This window comes from Bos indicus x Bos taurus, chromosome 14 (genome assembly GCF_003369695.1).
Source record: "Bos indicus x Bos taurus breed Angus x Brahman F1 hybrid chromosome 14, Bos_hybrid_MaternalHap_v2.0, whole genome shotgun sequence".
Lineage (NCBI taxonomy): Eukaryota > Metazoa > Chordata > Mammalia > Artiodactyla > Bovidae > Bos > Bos indicus x Bos taurus.
The window spans coordinates 81,911,388-81,934,134 of record NC_040089.1 but is presented as its reverse complement, the minus strand read 5'-3'; the positions used below and the strand labels follow the sequence as shown (position 1 = coordinate 81,934,134).

Sequence of the window (22,747 nt, the reverse complement as noted above, 5' to 3'; positions counted from 1 at the left end):
TTGTTACCAGCGCAGTAGAGAAATCGTGGAGAAATGTAAATACGCGCGTCCTTCAGAAATTCTGACTTCTAAGTCTGAGCCTTGGAAGCAGCCATTAATTAGTCAACTTGATAGTCTGTATTCTTGGGTTTCCCTGGTGGCTCAGATGGTAAAGAATCCGCCTGCAATACAGGAGACCGGGGTTTGATCCCTGAGGCAGGAAGATCTCCTGGAGAACGAGATGGCACCCCACTCCAGTGTTCTTGCCTGGAGAATCCCATGGACAGAGGAGCCTGGTAGGCTGCAGCCTGTGAGAGTCAGACATGACCGAGAGACTAATACGAGTCTATATTAACAAGGGATCAGCTGCTCTGTTGCATTCAGTTATTCAACAGATATTATAGTCCAGAAATTGTTCTGGGTTCTTGAGATACATATGTGAATAAAGTTTCCTGCTATCATGGTATGCTATTGTGATTTATAGTAAGAAACATATGTTATATATACCTATAGATTTGACATATATTGATGTATACATTGGAGAAGGCAATGGCAACCCTCTCCAGTACAATTGCCTGGAAAATCCCATGGTTGGAGGAGCCTGGTAGGCTGTAGTCCATGGGGTCATGAAGAGCCGGACACTTACTGAGCGACTTCACTTTCACTTTCATGCATTGGAGAAGGAAATGGCAGCCCACTCCAGCGTTCTTGCCTGGAGAATCCCAGGGACGGGGAGCCTGGTGGGCTGCGTCTGTGGGGTCGCACAGAGTCGGACACGACTGAGCGCCTCAGCAGCAGCAGCAGCAGAGTACACATACACTTACTATATACTTGGTTTGTATCTACTAGACAGATAGATACGTCTATTTTTTTATTTATTTTTTAATTGGTGAAAAATTGCTTTCCAGGGTTGTGTTGGCTTCTGCTGTACAATAATGCAAATCAGCCACAATTATACACATAGCACCTCCCTCTTGAGCCTCCCACTTCTCTAGGCCATCACAGAGTGCTAGGCTGGGCTGGGAAATATGTGTGTGTGTGATCAGTCAAGTCTGACTGCAACCCATGTCTGACTCTGTAGCCCACCAGCCTCCTCTGTCCATGGAATTTTCAAGGCAAAAGTACTGGAGTGGGTTGCCATTTCTTTCTGCTGGGGATCTTCCTGACCCAGGGGTGGAAACTGTGTCTTTGCGGCTCCTGTATTGGCAGGTAGATTCTTTACCCCTAGCACCAGCTGGGAAGCCCCTATATATGGATACATGTATTTGATCTTCATCCCTGTTGCTGGCACAGAGCTCTTTAAAAACCTCCGCATTTCCTAAGTGATGAAAGCCACAAAGAGGCCTTTTGTTATGGATGGTAGGGAGGGGATGAAAGCTGCAGGTGGAAATACTCATCAACAAGCAACATTTAGTCAGTTATGTTCCATTCGGTGCCCGTGTAACGAAGCCTCCATAGGAACACAAAGGTCAGGATTCCGAGAGCTTCCAGGCTGGGCAAGAAAGACACATCCCCGTGTCCACGAGCTGAGCCCCGAACTCCACAGGGACAGAGGCTCCTTGGCTCGGGGCCTCACCCTGGGTATCTCTTCACCTGGCTACTGATTCATCTCCTTGAATGTCCTCCACAATAAACCAGCAACCGACTGAGGAACCTGACAGTTCCTGAGCTGGGAGATGCTCTAGCAAAGCCACGGAACCAGTGGCGGCAGGGGGGCGGCGGGCATGGAGACCTGGTTTACAGGCAGACACGCCCGTTATCGCCTGGCCTGGAGACGGGCCTCCAAGACAGGGGCCGCCTTGGGGAACTGAGCCCGTGGCGTCTGACGCCAGTTCCGGAGGGCAGGGCGGGCGCGGAGGCACGCGGGCGGGCGGGCGGGCAGGCGGCGGGGCGGGCGCGGGGGCACGCGGGCGGGCAGCGGGGCGGGCACAGCTGACAGCGCCCCTGGGGACGGAGAGCGCGAGGCTGCATCTGGGGAATAGACTGCCGGCGGCGGGGACGCGAGAGGCGACGGGAGGCTCCCTGACTCACCCCAGGAGGAGCGAGAGTCAGCACAGCGCCCCCCAGTCGTCCTGGAAGCCAGCAGCCTCCGTCTGACTCCCCCAGGCTCCTAGGAGACTGGGGAGTCCCCGCATACAGGGTGCAAGTGGGGAAGCAACAGGCAGACAAGACACGCAACTTCTCAACTCCGGTGACTGGAAACCCTCAGGTGTACTTCACAGGCCGAGAACACGCCACGTGGCCGCTGAGACAGTCTGGAAAAAAGTCTAACCTGTGCTCAACAAGAAGAGAACATAGTTTTGTGGGGTTTTTTTAAAAACGTTTTATTTTGTAATCTGGGTATAGCCAATTAACAACGTGAGTTTCAGGCACAGGGCCTCATATCCATGTATCCCCCTCCCCCAAACCGCCTCCCATCCAGGCTGCCCCATGACACTGAGCAGAGTTCCCTGTGCCAGACAGTAGGTCCCCGTTGGTTATCCACTTTAAATACAGCTCTGTGTACATAACCATCCTGGACTCCCTAAGTACCCCCTCCCACCCAGAAACCATAAGTTCATTTTCTAAAGTCCATGAGCCTCTTTCTGTTTTGTAAGCAAACTCATCTGTATCATTTCTTTTTCGATTCCACATATAAAGGATGTCATATGATATTTCTCCTTCTCTGATTTACTTCACTCAGGGTGACATTCTCTAGACCCATCTGTGTTGCTGCCATTGGCAGTACAAGATGAAAACATAGTTTTAGCCGAGGCTAGACTGTCTCTCACACAGCAGCCAGCGTGCAGGCGCCCGCAGTGTGCAGGCGTGTGTCGGGTGGCACCCTGCAGGCCTGTAAGACCTCCGCCTCCCGCTCCAAGACTGAAGAACGAGGCGGGAGTCAGGGACAGCCACGTCAGTGCTTTGATGGGTCTCACACGTCTGGAGCGGGATCCTGGAGTGGCGCCACCGTGGGTAGCAGACTGCAGTCGGGCATGGTGCAGTCTCCACTCCCAGGAGAGAAGGGAAAGCTGCCAACGGGCAGGAACTGCCCGCAGGCTGGCTCATCAGTTACCAGGAAGCATGCAGACGGGCACACCGTCAGCACCCCTTTGATGAGACCAAGTACCAGCGGGGGCTGGGGGCGGGGAGGGGCGGCCAGTATGTGGAAAGGGCAGCTGTGTGAGTCAGGTGTGCACGACACGGGCACTGGCCCTGCAGCATTAAAGAGGGAGTGCCAGAACAGCCACCTGGGGCGGCCTGACCACACAGCATCTCTGGTGATGCCAGATTTAGGGAGATGAGAAATGCAGTCTTTAATCAGCTGAGGGAAGAACGTATGGACAACAACTCCAAGCTAATAAGGTCCCTCATGGGGAACTGGGCTTCCCCGGTGACCCAGTGGTAAAGAATCCACCTACCAACGCAGGAGACGCAAGGGATGTAAGTTTGATCCCTGGGTTGGGAAGATCCCCGGAGGAGGGCACGGCAACCCCCGCAGTGTTCTTGCTGGAGAGTCCGTGGACAGAGGAGTCTGGTGAGCTAGTTTCCAGGGTTGCAAAGACACGACTGGGTGTACCTGGTGGTCCAACACTCACGAGCGACAGAGCACGTGACGGGTTCCAATCAAGTGGCGTAGCCGCAGTGGGTGACTGTTTGATAGGCACACAAATTCAAAATGAGAACAAGGAGGCGTTAAGGTTCAGAAATGGTGTCCAGGCCGAAATCTTTGCTCAGCTGTGCCAGCAGAAACCCTCGGTCTGTCTGCACCCTGCCAAGCTGCTGGGGAGATGGGTGACCAGGTTCACAGTCCCTTGGATCACTCTCCAATTCTTGAAAGCCATCTTCAGCCTTGCGGGTGCAGACCCGGTTCCTTCAGAAAGCACTGCAGACGTGCACCGTGGGTATTTCGGGAGAGCGGTAAGTTGCCCCAGTGCTGTGGACAACCCGCACGGTGCTGCTTTTGAGTTGCATCCATTTTTTAACTTTCCTGTTGTCTATCGCCCTCAGAATTGGTCTGCTGGTCTGATGAAACATGCTCACGCTCGTGTGAAATCAGAGACAGAACTCGTTGGCAAGACTCCCAGAACGAGAGCGGGCAGCCGGAGAGGAAGGTGGTGTCCAGATCTGATAACCGGAATGTTTGCCAAAAACTCTGCTTGTGAAGTTCAGTCCTTTCCGTCTGCACACTTGGCAGCTCAGAAACATGACCATATACGTGAGAAAGGCTAGGTAAGGTGAAAACACATGAATGTTCTAATAACAAATTGTCTTCCACACATCTATTCAATATCTGAGCACATTCAAATAACAATGCTTTCTCAGCGTGAAAGCTGAGCTGGTTGACGATTTTGTGGCATGAGTTTTAGGATATGATGGGGATACAGTTTTATTAGGAGTCACGACTCTGGGTCAGATGACAGGACAGTGAAAAATGGAGATGAATGTCTTCAGTGAGTACACGTTCTTTTTCTATCTGACTCAGCTTTGTTTTGTTACCGTACAAAGTTCATCTCAATCTGAAGAAAAGATATTTTCACTTCTCTGGATTCCGTTATAAAACCTCTTTTAAGTTAGGGAAGTTCAATTTCACTATACTGGTCATGGTAATCTTTTTAATCAATCAGATCAAATGCAATTAAACATTCTAGAAACAATGAAATATGTTATTCATGCCAGCATATGTTTTTTATTAGGAAGATATAGAGAAAATAAATCATTACTAATATTTCTGCATTTAGAAACAAGCAAATCGTCCCACCCCTCCCACTGACCCTTTTATTCTGCTTTTAAAATAATCACTGCCTCCATTTTTCTAAATACTGGTGACTCATTTTTCTTCATTCATTCATATCATTTATTATGATAAGGGTATTAAAAAGGTGATGGATTATTTTTGTAAGGTAGAATTTTACTCTGAAATCTTCTGTGATTTTCCTGTAAAGTATTAAGGTTCTGAGTACACAGGTTGATTGCAAAATACTTCTCCAACCATAGAGAAATGTTAAACATGAACAGTTAAGTGAGGGTAACACTGCACAATCCCATCGCCAGGAGGTAGCGTGGTGAAGTGTCTGGAGTTGACTCGTCACAATTTTCAATGTGGATAGAACAGAATAGTAGGTAAATATTGTAATATTGGTCTGCAACTTGCTTTTTTAATTTTATCAAGACTGAAGCATCTTGTGTCAGCCAAACTTCTAAAACAATTATGCAGTCTGATAAATAATGTAAAACTGTTGCAAATATATTCATGCAGTTAACTTTTGTTAAGGATAGTTATTCTAGAGAGTGTAGAATAACCAGAACTTTGTGACAAAGAAGTGTCTAAGCTCTGAGCTTGTTTAGCACAAATGGGCCATTTGCATCAGTGTTTCCAACGCTACATCAAATCAGAGCAAAAAGTTATTTTTTAAACCAAATATTTTGGTTCAGTCCTTGGAAACGTCCACTCTGCATTTGCACAGCCCTTCTTATGGGGACGGGCCCACGGGGACTCAGTCCTGACGGCTGTCACGGTCTGAGTGAGTCGTCCAGCATCACTCCCCACCCGTCTCAATCTCCTTGAGTTACTATCTGCTGTTAACACTGTACTCCCAGAAAAGCAGAAACACCTCAAACCAACTTGCCGTTCTAAAATCACTCTCCTTTCCTCCTCAAGTCTCTGTCTCACTCAGTGAAATTCCTATTCCCTCAACCTTCCAGACTTGCTGTCGTAAAGCCGTTCTTCCCTTCTGTCATCACCCAGCCTCCTGCCATCGGTCATCAGACCCTGCCCGCAGACTTCTCCTTCAGCAGTTAAAGCCGCTCCCCTCACTCCTGTGTCACCGCGGGCCAGCCCTGTCATCTGAACCCCTGTGCCAGGCATCGCAGGATGGATGTATTGGGCTGGCCAGAAAGTCCATTCAGGTTATGAGAAACCCACTAAGGAGCGGCCGTGAGCCAGGGGAACAAACCCGTGAGAATCCTTCCTTTGTCCCTTCCAGGGACGTGTGTCACCCTGGACATTCTACTTAGTGCGTTTGATCATTTGTAAAAAGGGAATACTTAAGCTAGCTTGTGCAAGTCAACCTAATATATCCAGAACAGAGGCTAGTACGTGGGAGGTTGTCCTTGAACGTCTTTCTCCTTCTTGCTCTTTCCCCACACCAGCCTGTCTTATACACCACATAAAACTGCCTTCACGTAAGAAGCCCTCAGGTCACTTACCTCCTTAAAGACCCCCCTGACTTCCTACTGCCTTCAGGCAGAAATCTGAACATTTTATCATGTGATAGATCTTCCAGCCTTGTACAAATGACTTTACTTGCTTCAGCTTAAAGCAACCTACACCAGCAAGCTTCCCTTTGCTCTGCCTCCACTATAACACATGGCTGAACCCCCAGTGAAGTGACGTCCAACTCTTCCCGACCCCATGGACTGTAGCCCACCAGGCTCTTCTGTCCGTGGAATTCTGAACCCATGGCAGATACTAATTAAAAGTCTGATGGATGGATGGATGCCCAGAGATGGAAAAGTACATGAACACATGGATACATTTACAGAAACACAAGGTTTATTTACTTATTATAAGCCCTTATTCAGTTCGGTTCAGTCGCTCAGTTGTGTCCGACTTTTTGCAATCCCATGAATCGCAGCATGCCAGGCCTCCCTGTCCATCACAAACTCCCAGAGTTCACCCAAACTCAAGTGCATCGAGTCAGTGATGCCATCTAGCCATTTCATCCTCTGTCATCCCCTTCTCCTCTTGCCCCCAATCCCTCCCAGCATCAAGTCTTTTCCAATGAGTCAACTCTTCGCATGAGATGGCCAAAGTATTGGAGTTTCAACCTCAGCATCAGTCCTTCCAATGAACACCCAGAACTGGCCTCCTTTAGGATGGACTGGTTGGATCTCCTTGCAGTCCAAGGGACTCTCAAGAGTCTCCTCCAACACCACAGTTCAAAAGCATCAGTTCTTCGGCACTCAGCTTTCTTCACAGTCCAACTCTCACATCCATGCATGACCACTGGAAAAACCATGGCTTTGACTAGACGGACCTTTCTTGGCAAAGTAATATCTCTGCTTTTTGAATATGCTATCTAGGTTGGTCATAACTTTCCTTCCAAGGAGTAAGCGTCTTTTAATTTCATGGCTGCAGTCACCATCTGCAGTGATTTTGGAGCCCAAAAAAATAAAGTCTGACACTGTTTCCCCATCTATTTCCCATGAAGTGATGGGACCAGATGCCATCATCTTCGTTTTCTGAATGTTGAGCTTTAAGCCAACTTTTTCCACTCTCCTCTTTTACTTTCATCAAGAGGCTTTTTAGTTCCTCTTCACTTTCTGCCATAAGGGTGGTGTCATCTGCATATCTGACATTGTTGATATTTCTCCTGGCAATCTTGATTCCAGCTTGTGCTTCTTCCAGCTCAGCGTTTCTCATGATGTTCTCTGCATAGAAGTTGAATAAGCAGGGTGACAGTATACAGCCTTGACGAACTCCTTTTCCTATTTGGAACCAGTCTGTTGTTCCATGTCCAGTTCTAACTGTTGCTTCCTGACCTGCTAGAGGTTTCTCAAGAGGCAGGTCAGGTGGTCTGGTATTCCCATCTCTTTCAGAATTTTCCACAGTTTATTGTGATCCACACAGTCAAAGGCTTTGGCATAGTCAACAAAGCAGAAATAGATGTTTTTGCATATTTCTAAAATTTGAAGATGGAAGACTTCCTTTAAGTCACTTAAAATGCACAAAGTGTGTAACTCTCTGCTTGTTCTAATTTTTATTGGAATATAGTTGGCTTACAATGTTGTGGTTTCGGGGGTACAGCAGAGTGAACCGTTATACACACACCCACGCTTCTTGTTTAGATTCATTCCCCATGTAGCTCATTACAGAGCATTAAGTAGAGTTCCCGGCGCCGTGGTCCTTGTCAGCTGCCTGTTGTACATACAGTAGCGTGTGTGTGTCCGTCCCGATCTCCCAATTCACCCCTCTCCCTAGGGTTCCCCCTGGGACCACGCATTTGTTTTCTACATCTGTGACTCTATTTCTGTTTAAACACCTCTTCCTCACATTCCAAAAACTTACCAGATTTGATTTGCAAGCTTCTAAGGAGCTGATTAGTCATTCCTGGGCATCACTGCTGTCTCCCAAATGTTCCGGCTCATAGTGAGAGCAAAGCCACTCCTCCCACTGTAGACGCAGCGCAGGGTTTGACTCGGATTACAAACCGCATGCGCTAGCGTGGGGTGACTCTACAGAGATCCTCCGCACAGGGGTCAAGTGCTAAGCGCACTGTGGGCACTCTGACAGCCCCTAAGGAGTGCACACAAGTACCCGGGGAGCACGGAGCTTAAAGAGCAAACCAAACAGCAGGGACGGCAGGAGCACAGCTATGGAGGTTATCCAGCTGGTGGTGGGGGGGCTCAGGGAAGGCTTCACACAGGAGGAGGAGCCTGGTCTGATTTCAAAGAGTGAGTATGACTACAAGCACTTCTTTGAGACAGTTGAGAGAAGTTGGAAATTAAATGTTTTTACGGAATAACTGGGGGCTTCCCAGGTGGTTCCGCACAAAAGAACCCACCTGCAATGCAGGAGACAGTGGTTCAATCAATCCCTGGTTTGGGGAGTTCCCCTGGAGGGGGACACGGCGACTCAATCCAGGATTCTTGCCTGGAAAATTCCATGGACAGAGGAGCCTGGTGGGCTACAATTTATAGGGTCACAAAGAGTCAGACACAGCTGAGCGCTCATACACACATACACACACACACAGATTGCTCTCCCTAGCTTCAACTCACACTGAATTATCTCCTAAACTGAACTCTTCGATCACTCTGTCCCAAGTCTGTAATTCTAGAAATCAGGAGTTTCTAACCAAAGTGATTAAAACTCTGAAGAGTTTTATGTCCTTTTATGAAATGGTTACTTTCAGAAATTATATAAAGTATAAGTTAATATATCAGTATATTTCTGCCAAAATAGGTAAGTCAATAAAAATGCACTTCAGAATCAGCTTTTATTATAAGGCAAAGTGTTGTAAACATAAAAATCTTGACCTTGAATTACACCTTTTATTATGAACATTTCACTCAATAAAAATCTCATGAACAGGGTCCAACTGATGACAAATTCCAAACTAATGAAATGTTCCCATAACTCAAGTAAACAAATGTAGGTCACCAAGTAAAGTCAAAGCCAGGTTTATTCGCACAATCCAAGAACGACGTGAATGGACCAGAACCTCCAGTGCTCGATCTTCCACCGTTTGTATCAAACTTTGAGTGTCTCCTGAGTGACACAGTAGTCTGCATTTCCAAGGGCCAAACAGCAAGGCATACAGAATATCCTCTCTCTCCTCACTTGCTTAAGGCCAAGAAATCTGAGATAAAAGGAATGAAGTGACTGATGACACAGCCCACTCACTTGGGAGTTCTCTCAGGTGATTCTGGGTCAGGTCATCTAATCTTGTGCAAACTCTCCTTCTCATCGGCCCTGCTTTGTGTGTGTGGACGCATGTCGTAACCAACAGGGAACCGCTGTTCGTCACCTGCTCACTGTCTGCTTTCATCTCCCGCACAGGCACCAAAATACATATATATATTAGTTGGATCCCCAAAGGCAACATGTAGACCTTTTTGTTTGAATATTTTAGATGAAAAGGTCTTAAACCAAGCTGTGTGAACTTCAAAGAAGTTCAAGAGACACTGCTGATCCAGGAAGAATACAGCTTCTGCTGATAAAAGACCCTGTCCCGACTTTTGGCAATTACCTGTTACTAGATGCCACAGAGAAAAAGGAACATACATTCAGTTTATGGTTCTCTTTCAAATTTCTATTTTCAACAACAATTAATAGAACCCAGATCTTCTTCAAGCATGGCTCTCCCTGGTGACTCGTGGTGAAGAATCCACCTGCTAATGCGGGAGACCTGGATTCGATCCCTGGGCTGGGAAGATCCCCTGGAAAAGGAAATGGCAACCCACTCCAGGATTCTTGCCTGGAAATCCCACGGACAGAGGAGCCTGGCAGGCTTCAGTCCATGGGGTCCCAAAGAGTTAGTGACTAAACAATAACACGTGTTTTCCTTTATGAGCAAAAGGCAAATTATAGTTTAGAATGAGAATCCATGAGATTCAACCTCATTTCCTCTTTGTTTCCTAGAGTTTTAAAGGTTTTTCTTAAGCCCAAAAGACAAGTTCTTCAGGCAAACATTTATTTAGCATCAGTCTTACATTTTCACAGTCATTGCTGTCTGGTGGGTTATAAATGAATAACAGAATTCTGCCAGTCGCTTAGGCTCAAGACAATTGCTTTTTTTCTGTTAAAGCGTTTTTTTCCGTTCATTCACACTCTGAATGAATGAAAGCGTGAATGCGCATCCAAAGGAAGGCTGCTGTCGCTTTTCTGGTTAAACCTCAGCCCAGACTACACGAGCTTAAGGTGACATACAGAAACGGAATAAAATAAAAAGAATCAACATATGTACATTGTTTCAAAATTTTATTTGCTTATTTAAAAAAGATTGGAAATAGGTTTGCAAAAACACATCTGTATGTACAAAGTAATCCATGTGGTTACGGAGGGCAAGCTCTGGAACATACTGCTGGATCAACTGTTCATCAAAATTGGAACTCTTTGTATCAGAGTCGGTGGGAAGTCATTAGGTTACATGCCAAAAGCCACTGAAAAGAACCGAATCTAGTGTCACAGTTGCCAGATTCAGAAAGGCCAGATTCTAACACATATTCTTGGATACCAGTGAAGCTGGTCACCAAGTGATCTCAGAGTTAGATCAATTAATTAAGCAAGAGGTAGTTTCTCCAATCATGTCCCTTTTTCTCTTTTCATCAAGGTCATTCCTAGAGGGGATAAGGATACATGACATCATCTTTGAATCCCTTTGAACTCCTGTTCTGGGGCCCCATTTCCCTCAAATACAGACATTTCTGTCTTGTTGCACTTTAGGACTCGCGATCACCCAACGCAAAAAGGATTCCAGAATTCAACGTTAGAGCCAATCTTTCTCTGAGGACACCATTAAAGCAACAAGCAGAAATCAGTCCTGTGGTGTACGAATTAAGGAGCTTCTTTTTAACACGCTTTTCTGTTAATATAACAATAACATTAACGGTGTCCAAACAGGAGACGCAGGCTGATGCAACAAGCCCCCAGAGGAAGCATACAAACCACATGGTCAGTCGCCTCACGCGCCTTCGCGGTCGGGCCTCCGAGCTCCGCTGAGACTGTCAGATCCCAGAGCCCCACAGCTCCATGGCCTCCAGCTCATCCTGGACAGGGGTGAACTCTGGCTGGTCAGGATGGGGAGCTAGAGGGGGAGAGTGGGGTGGGGGCTTGACAGAACCCAGGAGCCACAAATTGATGTCCTCCCCTCCTTTGGATCCGCAGAGGCATAGGTTTGGTCTCTAAAGTACAGAGATATCCTGCTTGGGTAGAAAGTGAGAGCACCCTGCATCCACCGGGCTGTGCGCACCTTTTCCAGGAGGTTTCAGATGGTTAGTAAAAGAAGGTACACCGCAGAAATGGTTAGCCAAACTGCTTAAATATGACATGTTTTATTTACAAAAGAAAACCCGAATATCAGCAGAGTGACGAAAGAAAAATAAATTTTAAAAATCAGTCTCATGTTAGAAGTCCAACACCGGGGACAGGAGGCGGAGGCAGAGGTGGGCGATCAGAGGAGGAGCGGACAGCAGGGGGTCAGGAAGAAAGACGCCCAGCGATGTGCGTGAGACGGGACGAGGAGAAGGCACCCGGCAGTGGCTACTCCTGGGCTCCACCTGGGGAGGTCTGGGGTAACTCTCGGCAGCCACACTTACACCCTCACCCAGGCTGGTACGGAGCAGTCGGTTTTTATGACAACTGACAAATGACTTGGTTAAATTCCAGTCTTATCGTGGTTAAGTGTTTGGAGCAGGGAGGGCAGGAGATGAGAGGGTGGGCAGGTGGGGAAGCAGGTGGGCAGGGGAGAGGAGTGCCCGTGGGCAGGGGCAGGGCTGGGTGGTCGTGGTCAGCAGGACAGTTCTGTGTCTGCAGCCAATTGCCCAGGCCAATGGAATCAGAGTGGAAGAGTTCCATGTCAGTGCTGGTAATCATTGTAAGGGACCAGATCTTAATGAGAGACAGGAAAGTTTGAGAGAACGGGGAGGGAAGAGACGAACAGAGAAAAACACATCAGCAAAACTCTGATCAGTCCCTCTGGGAAATAAGGTTAAGTTTCTTCTAAAACAGAAAACTTCAATTCATGGGCTAATAGGTTTATTGCCCCAAAGCAATTTCTGAACCTCTCTCTTGATACTTCCAAGAGTGACTGTGTTGGAAAATGTCCCGTTATACAACCCTCTAGCATGGAGACCACAGATGTTTTTAGGAAGCACAATTTTTTCAGGATCTCAGTCCAGTAGTTAATAAGAGGCAAGGACAGTGTGGCCGGCCACTTTTGCTTCTTAAAATAATCCCTGGTCATTTAAAATGCATGTGGTGGGAAGGATGTCACCCAACAGAATCTCCAGGTCTCTCCTAATTACGGGGAAAGTTCTAAGTTTGAGGTGTCCCCAAAACAAGAGTAAAATTTAATAGGACATTATGGCCATACCACAGAAGTAACACAGAGAGGCCCCAGAGAATTGTCAGATATGTCCCTCAATGATCATATATGAGGTCAGAGGCCATCTGGAAGCAAGGAAGACATAGATGTGGCATTAATTTAAATTTCCCCTCAAGAGGTAACCTCTACATTAATTTGCACTTCACAGAAGAGACCTCTGGATAATTTCAAAGGTAGTGAGCAATTCCAGCTCTGCTTCCTGCTCAAAATAGGTCTACTTTTCAGAGGTCCCCCCCACCATTATGGTACTAAGACAGTAAGATTTGCTCAAAGCCCACGAAGGGCTGACACTTACCTCCCACGCCGTAGGCAGAACATGAAGAAGGGTCGCAGTATCCAGGCTGGCCAGACGGACCCTGGGGTCCAGGGACCCCCAGGTGACCTGGTGGGCCCCTTGGTCCAGGAGAGCCAGGGGGGCCCGGGCTTCCTGGTCGACTCTCCCCAGAAGGCCCTAAGGAGTGCCCACCAATGAAAAGAGTTGGTCTCTTACCATCACAGGGTGAGGTTTCAGACCACCAAGAAACAAACTAACTCTTACAAGAAGCCATCTTACACGTTTTGACAACTAGGGTGGTCTGCCTGTTTCTACTCAATGAGTTCTATTCCTGAACTGGATTTCCTGGACAGAGGATCACACTGCAATCACACGTTCTCCTGGAGGTCAATGCTTTCAACCAGCTCAGGAAACTGGAAAGCAAAATGCATTCTTGTCCCTCACCTCTTGAATATTAAGGGAAAGGAGCAGACTGCCACCAGCCTCTATCTCCCAATGCAGGCTCCTACAGATCCAGTGTGAGGGCACGCACACACACATTTACACACACAGGAACACATCTGACCTCAGCCTGGCAACCCCTACTGGGTTATGGCCCCAGATGGTTGAAATAAATTATTCTACATTTGAAAGAAATTATACTGCAGGAGAAAAATGAAAATTCTGAAATTGGACCCAACAGATGAATCCAAAATTCCTCTAGGCTGCTGCTGCTACTGCTGCTAAGTCGCTTCAGTCATGTCCGACTCTGTGCGACCCCATAGACGGCAACCCACCAGGCTCCCCCGTCCCTGGGATCCTTTAGGCTAGCTTGTGCCAACTGAGAACTTAACACTGGATGAAGGTGAGAGGGTGCTGAAATTTCTGTGGATTTAAGCAGCGCGTCAGCCTGGACTTGCTCTGGCTCATGTGTTTGTTTTGTTCTAGACCTGGATTTCAACAGTGTTTCAAGGCCTTTGTCAACTACAAATGAATCTCTTTGAATAGAACCAAAATGAAACTCAGGAACACGTATCACTCTGTATTTTAAAAGTGTTGCAAATCTCTGGAGAACTCAGCTCCATGAGTTAACATTCCCCAAGCATTCACTCTGCATACGGCATGCTCTGGGACAGTTCCTCATGCAGTCTCTAATAACAGGGGTATTGATACTCAGAGCAGACCTATTGCACTAGGAATCTCTCCTACAGAAAGTATTTCCCCAAATCATCAACAGGTTGGCAAGAAAAACCGGTAAGTCATTAGATTCAATATGCTTAAGACTGGGATTGTAAATACCAGTAGGACTGAAAATTTATAATTCTAATAAACAAATATGGCCATCTGGAGACCATCCTAAAAGCATATAGTAAAATTCACAAAACTCCAAGCTTGCACAAGCCCCATGAAGTGAGATGGCCATGGTGGCAGAAACTGTGAGTGCTCATCACACAGCCATGTGTCCCCGCAGATTTTGAGCCTCCCATGCAGCTCGGCTGGGGCTTGTGACTAGTCCCAGCCAGTGGAATATAACCGGAAAGGACATCTGTCATCCTCCATTCAGGAAGCTGATCTTTCTCCTCAAGGCCCTTTGCTCTAAAATGAGGGGAAAGTCAGCCTACCCACATCAAACTTTGGGTACGTGTCAGTCCACGAAGCATTTGGGGATTGATTCATTAGTGAAGCATAGCCTAGCCCCAGCCTGACCCTGCAAACAATAAGATCCCCGCACATGCTGTACCTCTGGGTCTGGTGTACGGGAGACTCGTTACTAACACACTGGCCCTCCCGTGAAAGGCATGGGAGACATGGCCACTCCAGTTGGCCACACGGATATAATATGGAAACATGGCCACTCCAGTCGGCCACACGGATGTAATATGGAAACATGGCCACTCCAGTCGGCCACATGGATGTAATATGGAAACATGGCCGCTCCAGTCGGCCACACGGATGTTAACATGGTCATCTGCCTCGCCTGCAATGTCAAGGGAAAATGAAGACTTGGAGTCTCCGTGCTGCAGTTTGCCGTTGGTAGGAAGACGTACCTGCTGGCCCTGGGGGGCCTCTGGGACCTTGAGTTCCAATGCCTGGATTTCCTTTCTCTCCCTTCACACCAGTTAAACCTAGTTTTTTAAAAAAAAAAAAAAAAGGAAAAGAAAAGAAAATTCTCCTTAAATGAAATCTGGGTAGTTCTGTTTTTCCTGGGTTTCGCAAGGATCTCTCTGATGAGGACAACGATGAGGGTTGATTTGGGGTTATGCTACCACAGGACTTTTTAAATTGAATCCTGACACTGGTGCCTTTTGCACAACCACATACAGAAGGCTGGCTCTGTGTCTGAGTGTGTCGTCTGTGTTTGTAACACTGCAAGTTTACCGTCTTCCCTCCGCTGAGGTGGCCCAGCCCGCTGGGATCTGGCCGGTGTTTTGCACACACGGCCATCGGATGGAGGCGGCTGGCACTCCACAAGGAGCACAATAGAAATAACCAGCGGACACGTCTAACATTTTCCTTTGGGTCCACCCTGTAATGTATCTGCAAAAGGCATGAATTATAATTAGGCAGCAAAGCTCTAAAGAGCGTGAGTTTCCATTAAAAACTTGGAAGGTTCGGGGAAAGCCTGTGTTTGATTTGGCTGATTCAGCTCCATAAAAATCTAAACCTATTCGTGGTTCTTTTCCACTGAACAAACCTCTTCTTCCAAGTAATTTACGGTGCTATTAACAAACTATACATTTTCACAGGCAGAAAAACAAAGAAACATACACGCTGACACCTCATCATCCCAACAGGTCCTAACACAAGACCGCTGGACAGACGACAAGGCTGCAGCGAGGCCCAGCCCAGCACGCGCGGCTGTGGCAGACCCGGGTCCGGGTTGCGTGGCTCGAAGCACAGAAGCCTTTAGTGTCTGTTTTCACATGTACAACAATACTTTGAGTTAATAGGATGCGGAACTACACCTCTTTGCAATTGCAAAGAAATTATGTGTGAGTTGGGAAAGCCGAGGAGGGAACATACATAAAAGAAAACAATCAAGTTGATAGGCAGCAGCATGCGACTGGTCTAAAGTATTTAAAATCACAAATAACTTATTTTTCCCTTCTAAGTGCAAGGCATATTTACTGTAGACAAATTAGAAGACCCAAAAAGCAATGACTCCAATCCTAGAAAATAATCACTTTTGACATCTTGGCCTGTAACTTCCAGAAAGAAAGGTATTGATGCAGTGTTTGCTCTGGGGATAGCAGCTTTTCTACACTGCAGGGATAAAGATTGTCCTCTGATGTCTGCTGTGTTCCTAGTGACCTCTTTCTGGAGTCAAGGTATACGTGTCACCTTTTGGAAAAGTCCTTCCTCCTTGTTATCGGTCCTCGGGGCGGCTCCACCCGCAGGGAGGCTGCCCCAACAGGCGTGCGCGCTGCGCGGCCTCGGTGGCACTTTCTGAGCTCACCGGAGACGGGCGCTGCAGGGAGAGGGCGGGGCGCTGACCGCTGAGCTCCGACCTCCTGCTCCGGCCCAGCTCTTCTAGGAGCGGACAGGAGGAGAGAGATTTCTCAAAAGTAAAACTGCAGTCGCATCTGAGTTGAAAAAGCACGTAACTTGCATGCATCGACACTTAACGCTCCACTGTTAAATCCAGTTGTTCAGAAAACCATCCTGAGTCTACTGGTTATTTGTAGCTACTAGCTTGGCTAATTGGGTAATAGTTGGAGTGGGTACTATTTTTAATTAGAGGGAGATGCTTCCTCGCTTGACAGCTGTGCCCTAACACGCATCAGGGAATTCAGAAGAAACCGCCTCTTCTGTGAGAACTGGAGCCGCTTTCCCCACAGGGACCCACTCACTTTTAAAGAATTAGAACTGCAGAAAGAACCCCGATGACTAACGGCAGCCTGCATGACTAACAGCACGGTGACTCAGGCCTCCCGTGACCTTACGGTACCCACGGATCAACGCTAAGGAGAGCTCCTCAGGGACACGGAGTAAGAGGGAGTAGGAGAGTCGGCGGAAGAGGACACTCAGGAGAGAGTCCCTGCGCAGAAACCCCCGACAGCAGCTTCCGGACGGGCCCTGCCCCTACTCACAAAGAAAGCAGAAGGCGGGGACCACTGTGGAGCAGAGAGTCTGGCTCTTTTAATTTTCTACTTACGTAGAGAAGAACAAGTGGCATTTGATACTATCCGCAATGCAACTCAAAGTAGAAGAAGGTACTCACAAGAATGTTCCAGCCCCCCAAGATGCCTCAGGGCCTCCCTGGTGGCTCTGCTGGGAAAGAATCTGCCTGCGAGGCAGGAGACCTGGGTTTGATCCCTGGGTCAGGAAGATCCCCTGGAGGAGGAAATGGCAACCCACTCCAGTATTCTTGCCTGAGAAGTCCCATGGACAGAGGGGCCTGGAGAGCTACAGTCCACGGACTCACAAGAGTCGGACACGACTCAGTAACTAAACCACCAGATGCCTTAAAAGAAAAAAAAAAAAAAGGAAGAAAACTGTAAGGATATAGTTACATATTAACAGAGAATTTTAGATTGCATCATCCTTGAAGTTATGAAATATTCCAACTACATATAGGCTAACACATTATATGTTAATATTTGCCTATGTCTTCACTCGTGTTTCTCAGACTGATGGAATACTCATGAAGCTGACCTTGGTTATAAATCTTTCTCCGGGGGAATAAAAAACCATGTTAAACATCATTATTTAAGTAGCTAAGTGAGGACTGAGATTGAAGGCTAAGTTCAGAGACCTCAGATCTCTAAAAAGAGAACAGGAAATACTTTTTTTGAAAGGAGTTTTTTGATGTGGATCATTTTTAAAGTCTTTATCAAATGTGTTACAGTATCATTTCTGTTTTATGTTCTGTCTTTTTGGCCACGAGGCATGCAGGATCTCAGCTCCCCAAGCAGGGGTCGAATGTGCACCCCCTGCCTTAGGATGTACAGTCTCAACCACTGACCACAGGGAGTCCCTGGGTGTCTTTGATAAGCCTTGGAGGCTGTAATCAAAATAAAGGAAGTCAAGTGTTTCAAAAATGTCAACCAGCAATTGTTCCTGAGACAGCACTGAAGTTTATAGACTGAGTGACTGCCTGCAGCCACCACCCATAATAAGGACTCCCTCATGCATCTCTCTGGTGAGGGTCCAAGGTAGGGTAGCTTGGTACAAAGAGGGGGTCTCCAGAGCTAAGTGCCAGCACCCTGTCCACGAAGACACAGGGACTCTTGAGGCCACAGCTTACTTCCTCCTGAAATACCCTTCCTACCTCGGCCGTCTCCACAAATACTTCTCATTCTTCGAGACTCAACTCATACCTTCTCTACGGCCGTAATGGGCAGAAGCACAACAAGTCCGAAGGCAAGGATTATCTGTTCCATTCGTGGCCATGTCCCCAACATGCCCAGGTGGTGGTGCTTTATTGCCAAGTCGTATCTCTTTGCTGTCCATGGGATTTCCCAGGCAAGAATACTGGGGCGGGTTGCCATTTCCTTCTCCAGGGGATTTTCGCAACCCAGAGATCGAACCGGGGTCTCCTGCATTGCAGGCAGATTCTTTACTAACTGAGTCACCAGGGAAGCCCTGTAAATATGGAATACTTCACGAATTTATGGTGCCTTCCAAGTATTTTATAACTGACAGATATTTACTGAATGAACAAGTGAACGAATGATTTGCTTCCATAGTATCTGCGCTTCCCTTGGCACTGATCCCATCGAACTGCACGTTCATCCGGCCTGGAACCAGGAGCCTGCTGACTGCAGGGATCGTGCCTTATTTATTGCTCCAGCGTCAGATCCAAGCTCTCACATAGTAGGTGGTCCAGTAAACACTGGAAGAATAACGGGATGACTGCATGTCTACACCATCACGCAGCTGATGGTTAAAAGCAGCCATGACCTTTGAAGGATCAACAAACAGAACTTCTTAGGCTGGAAGCCTGCTTTTACTGTCACATGCGTGGCTTTTGTGAAAACTGCTTTTTCCTAACAAGTTCCTTATGTGGCCATACCAACTACTGGCGTTGTGTAGAGATGAATATCACGGAGTCCAATTAAACTGGAGTTTCTGTCATTTTTTTAAAAAATGAGCCTAGCTGATAGAAATGAAGACCTAACTTTCCAAAAATATGATTTAAGCTAAGATTAAAATAGCCTTAGTTTTCTGTGGAGTTACCAAAAATATTTAGAATAGAGTTTTCTATTATTTATTCATTCTTCCTTTTTTCCTTTTTTTAATGAGAATTGTTACGATCTACTCTCTTAGATCTTGCTCTCATTAAAAAATTTAAGATCTTATTCTCGTATTTCTTTCTTTTTAAAAGAAAATCTTTAAAACTTAAAAAAAACTTAAAAACTTAAAAACAGACTTTACTCTTTTAGAGCAGTCAGGTTCACAAGCAATACTGAATAGAAAGTAGAGAAAGGCTTCCCACACCCCCCTCCCCTACTCTTGCCTGGCTTCCCTCACCATCAACATCCCTCCCTGGAGTGGCCCACTTGTCATATTCTTTCTTTAAAAGTCTCATTGGGGGATCTCCCTGGCGGTCCAGTGGCTAAGACTCCATGCTCCCAATGCAGGAGGCCAGAGTTCGATATCTGGTTCGATATCAGGGAACTAGATCCCACAAGCTGGATCTCAGACCCGATACAGCCAAAGAAACTAGATAATATTCTTTAAAAGTCTCACTAAAAACCACATCAGGGCTCCCTGAGCCTGCCTCACCACTAACCAAAGACCAACCCTCCATATTTTCTTTGCTAAAGAATACGCATTCGTTTGCCTGCAGCGGGCCTCAGCTGTGGCATGTGCAGTCCGTTCCCTGACCAGGGAGGGAACGTGGGCCCCCTGCTCTGGGAGCGCAGAGTCTTAGCCACTGGAGCACCGGGAAGGTCCCTCCAGTGTTTTCTTTTATGGATGTACGAAGGCAGAGACCTGCTTGTTTTAGTTCATCCTTGTATCCCTAGTATCAGACACAGATCAGGCACCAGGAAATATCTGTGAAACAAAGGGAGGGATGAAGGAAGCACAGAGTCTGACTGTGGGCTCTGACAAGCCTGAAATGTGGCTCGCCACCTGTGCCCATACGCGCCTCCCCAGGTTTTGAATCTAAATGCTTTACACGTATAAACTCACTTCGTCTTCCCAAGAACCACAATGGTGGGTAGTACTCTTAACCCAAAAAGCGGGCTGTGATTCAGACAGGTTAAGTGACTTGCCTTTAGCTAGAAAGAGCCGCAATTTAACACAGGCAGGTTGATGCCGAAGCCTATACACAGAACTGACTACAGCATTCCCCACCGCTCTACCCTAAGCTGGGTTTCGAGGCCGCACCTGTCTTGCTCGCTGCCGTCACGGCTCCCTGGGCTGCCTGTCCAATCAAGCTGCACATTTTCTCCGGCTCCACACTCAGAAATCAGTCCTGGGGTTATCACATCTCCTCAGCTCATTTCCCCTGGTTTGCACACTTGCCTTCTGCCCTGAGCAAGACTTGGGGTTGATTTTCAGAAGATTTCTCTTATTCACACTGATGACTGGCCCAGGGTCTGGCCTTTGGTTATCAGTTTCCTATTTTCTTTGGCCCGTTGACCTCCGGGTGGGGAGAGTTTACTCATTTCTCTGGTGCCCTGAGCACAGCAAGCACTCAGGCTAGAGTCTCAAGGCACTCCATGGAGCAGTCATTCATTCCCTCTTTATCCCGGCTATTTGGAGCAACTCTCCGAATTTATGCCCAGGCAGATATGCAAGGCCTGGGTAATGCTTTCATTGTAATTCTACCAAGAAGCCACAGAAAATGTGAGACAGGGCTTCAGCTGTGTTATTATATTGTCTGTTGCCTGGGAAATGGCTGGCAATACATTCCAAGTAGAGTTCATTTTTCATTCAATGTATGCTTGAATGCCTGCTAGGTACAAGGTCCTGGAACAAATAACTCATTACAAGATGGCAGATTAATTGGACTCAATCCAACAAGCGTTTTATGTCCTCCTCCAGGCTCTGCTCTTTTTACATGTTTGGGCTGTACCAGCATGTACAGCTCCAAGCTTTGTGCTTCACTGGCCAAGACTAGAAAATAAATATTTTTGTTTTTCTTGTTTTTGAGCTGCAAGGCAAGGTTTGTGGGATCTTCGTTCCCTGACCAGGGATTGAACCTGTGCCCCATGCAGCAGAAGCACAGACTCTTAACTGCTAGACCTCCAGGCAAGTCCTCAAATTGGTTTTAAATGTAAACAATTTTTGCAAACCGTTGCTAAGAGTCTATCTCTCTACAGCCTTTTCCCTTAAACAACTGGCCATGTAGTACGCCTCTATAATTCAGGGTCCAGCCAGGGACCATTGTAGATCTTTCAGGAAGAGGGAATTTGGTGCAGAGATTTGGTTACATGGGAGAGAGAAGGGCTGAGAAGCCAAATAGAGATGATGAGGCAACCCACACCCCAACAGCAGCAGGAAGCAACCATGACTGCCAGGCACGCAGGGACAAGAAGGAAGGGTGTGCCCGGAGCCCAGGGCCTGGGCCTTCTAGAAGGGTCTGGAAAGAGAGACAGGGGTCCAGTGGACGCAGGAGCCACACGGGGGCCTGGCCACAGCTGGGATGGCCGAGGAGGCTGGGTGGGGTGAGGGAGGAACAGCCTGACTTCTCTCCTCGTCAGACCCTCAGCCCTCGTCCATGGCTCCCACTGGTTGAACCTGCCCAGGAGCAGAGCCCAAGGCAGCCTGGGAACAGAAAGACGCGCAGCTACAGGAGGGAAGAGGAGTCTGGGACAGAGGACGATGAGCCCCCAGCTCATCAGCGACCCCACTGCACCTCGGGGTCCGCAGCCGCAGGGCAGAGAGGGGCAGGGGCCACACAGCAGGAAGCCTGGGGCCACTGGGTTACGGCCTCACGGGTCCTAACAGGAACGTCAGACCAAATGCCGCTCTATCACTTTCAGCTCCAGGGTTTGCATTGCTCTTCTTCAAAGCCATCATATCATGTCCAGCGTTGACGGTTGGAAAAAGTATAAATGATTCAAACTTAGCAGAAAAATGAGCCAATTGCTGCAGTTTTAAAAATGGGTATTATAGGTTCAGCATGAATATTCAGCAAGCTGGTGTTATTTAAACAGATATTTAAGTTAGAGCTTGGTCTGGTCTTCACCCTCACAGAACCAAAAAGCGACGTGATGCTCTCCACTCTCGGGAAGGAAGGGAGTTGTGTCAGGGCGGTGGGACAAGGCCCAGGTCTCACAGAGTTTAAAACAAAATGTGTTACGGCCAACAGCCCTCACTAATAAGCAGGACGAGTCACTGTTAAGATGAGCACATCGTATGTCTGTGATCCGCATCATATTTTTCCAAGCTAGCAAAAAGTTCAGAAAAGTCAAATTACTCTGCTACACACACACACACACACACACACACACACACACACAAAAGGGCTTCCTTGGTGGCTCAGCTGGTAAAGAATCCACCTGCAATGCAGGAGACCCAGCTTCGGTCCCTGGGTAGGGAAGATCCCCTGGAGAAGGAAATGACAACCCACTCTAGGATTTTTGCCTGGACGGTCGTCATGGACAGAGGAGCCTGGAGAGCTACAGTCCACGGGGTCACAAAGAATTGGCCACAACTGAGCCACCAACACACATACACATAGCAATTTAATGTCAAAGTTGAATTTAGAGCCAATGAAAATGGAGAGGGTTAATGAAGACATCTCCTCTGTGTATGTTTTCACCTAGCTCTGTAAATGCATTCTGTTACACTTATTTATCACAGTGTATTCATTGCTTTAAAAGCCGTGTCAAAGAATTCTCTGAAGATGGTTTATCATAGCTAACATAAACAGCTTTAGTTGTATCATATAAACTAAAACTTGTCATTCTTTCATTTCACTTGCTTATGCTCAGGGCCAGAAATTTAGAAAATGCCAGAGTACCTT

At 47.3% G+C, this 22,747-nt stretch overlaps 1 protein-coding gene across 4 annotated transcripts in view; it reads right to left on the bottom strand.

Annotated features, from left to right (window-relative positions):
• Positions 1–10,427: 10,427 nt before the first annotated feature.
• COL14A1 (collagen type XIV alpha 1 chain) overlaps positions 10,428–22,747 on the bottom strand; it is a 233,441-nt gene continuing 221,121 nt past the window's right edge. The window contains exons 46-49 of one of the 4 annotated variants that reach the window (XR_003514529.1): positions 14,871–14,948; positions 12,865–13,020; positions 11,132–11,270; positions 10,428–10,803 (exon numbers count right to left, since the gene is read on the bottom strand). Coding sequence is in view for 2 of the 4 variants with exons in the window: in XM_027561687.1 (XP_027417488.1) it covers positions 11,191–11,270; positions 12,865–13,020; positions 14,871–14,948 (314 nt within the window). In the remaining 2 variants the exon portion in view is untranslated. Of the gene's footprint in view, positions 12,074–12,864; positions 13,021–14,870; positions 14,949–22,747 lie in introns of all 4 variants that reach the window. The other 3 variants (XR_003514530.1, XM_027561688.1, XM_027561687.1) reach the window with 3 other exon arrangements.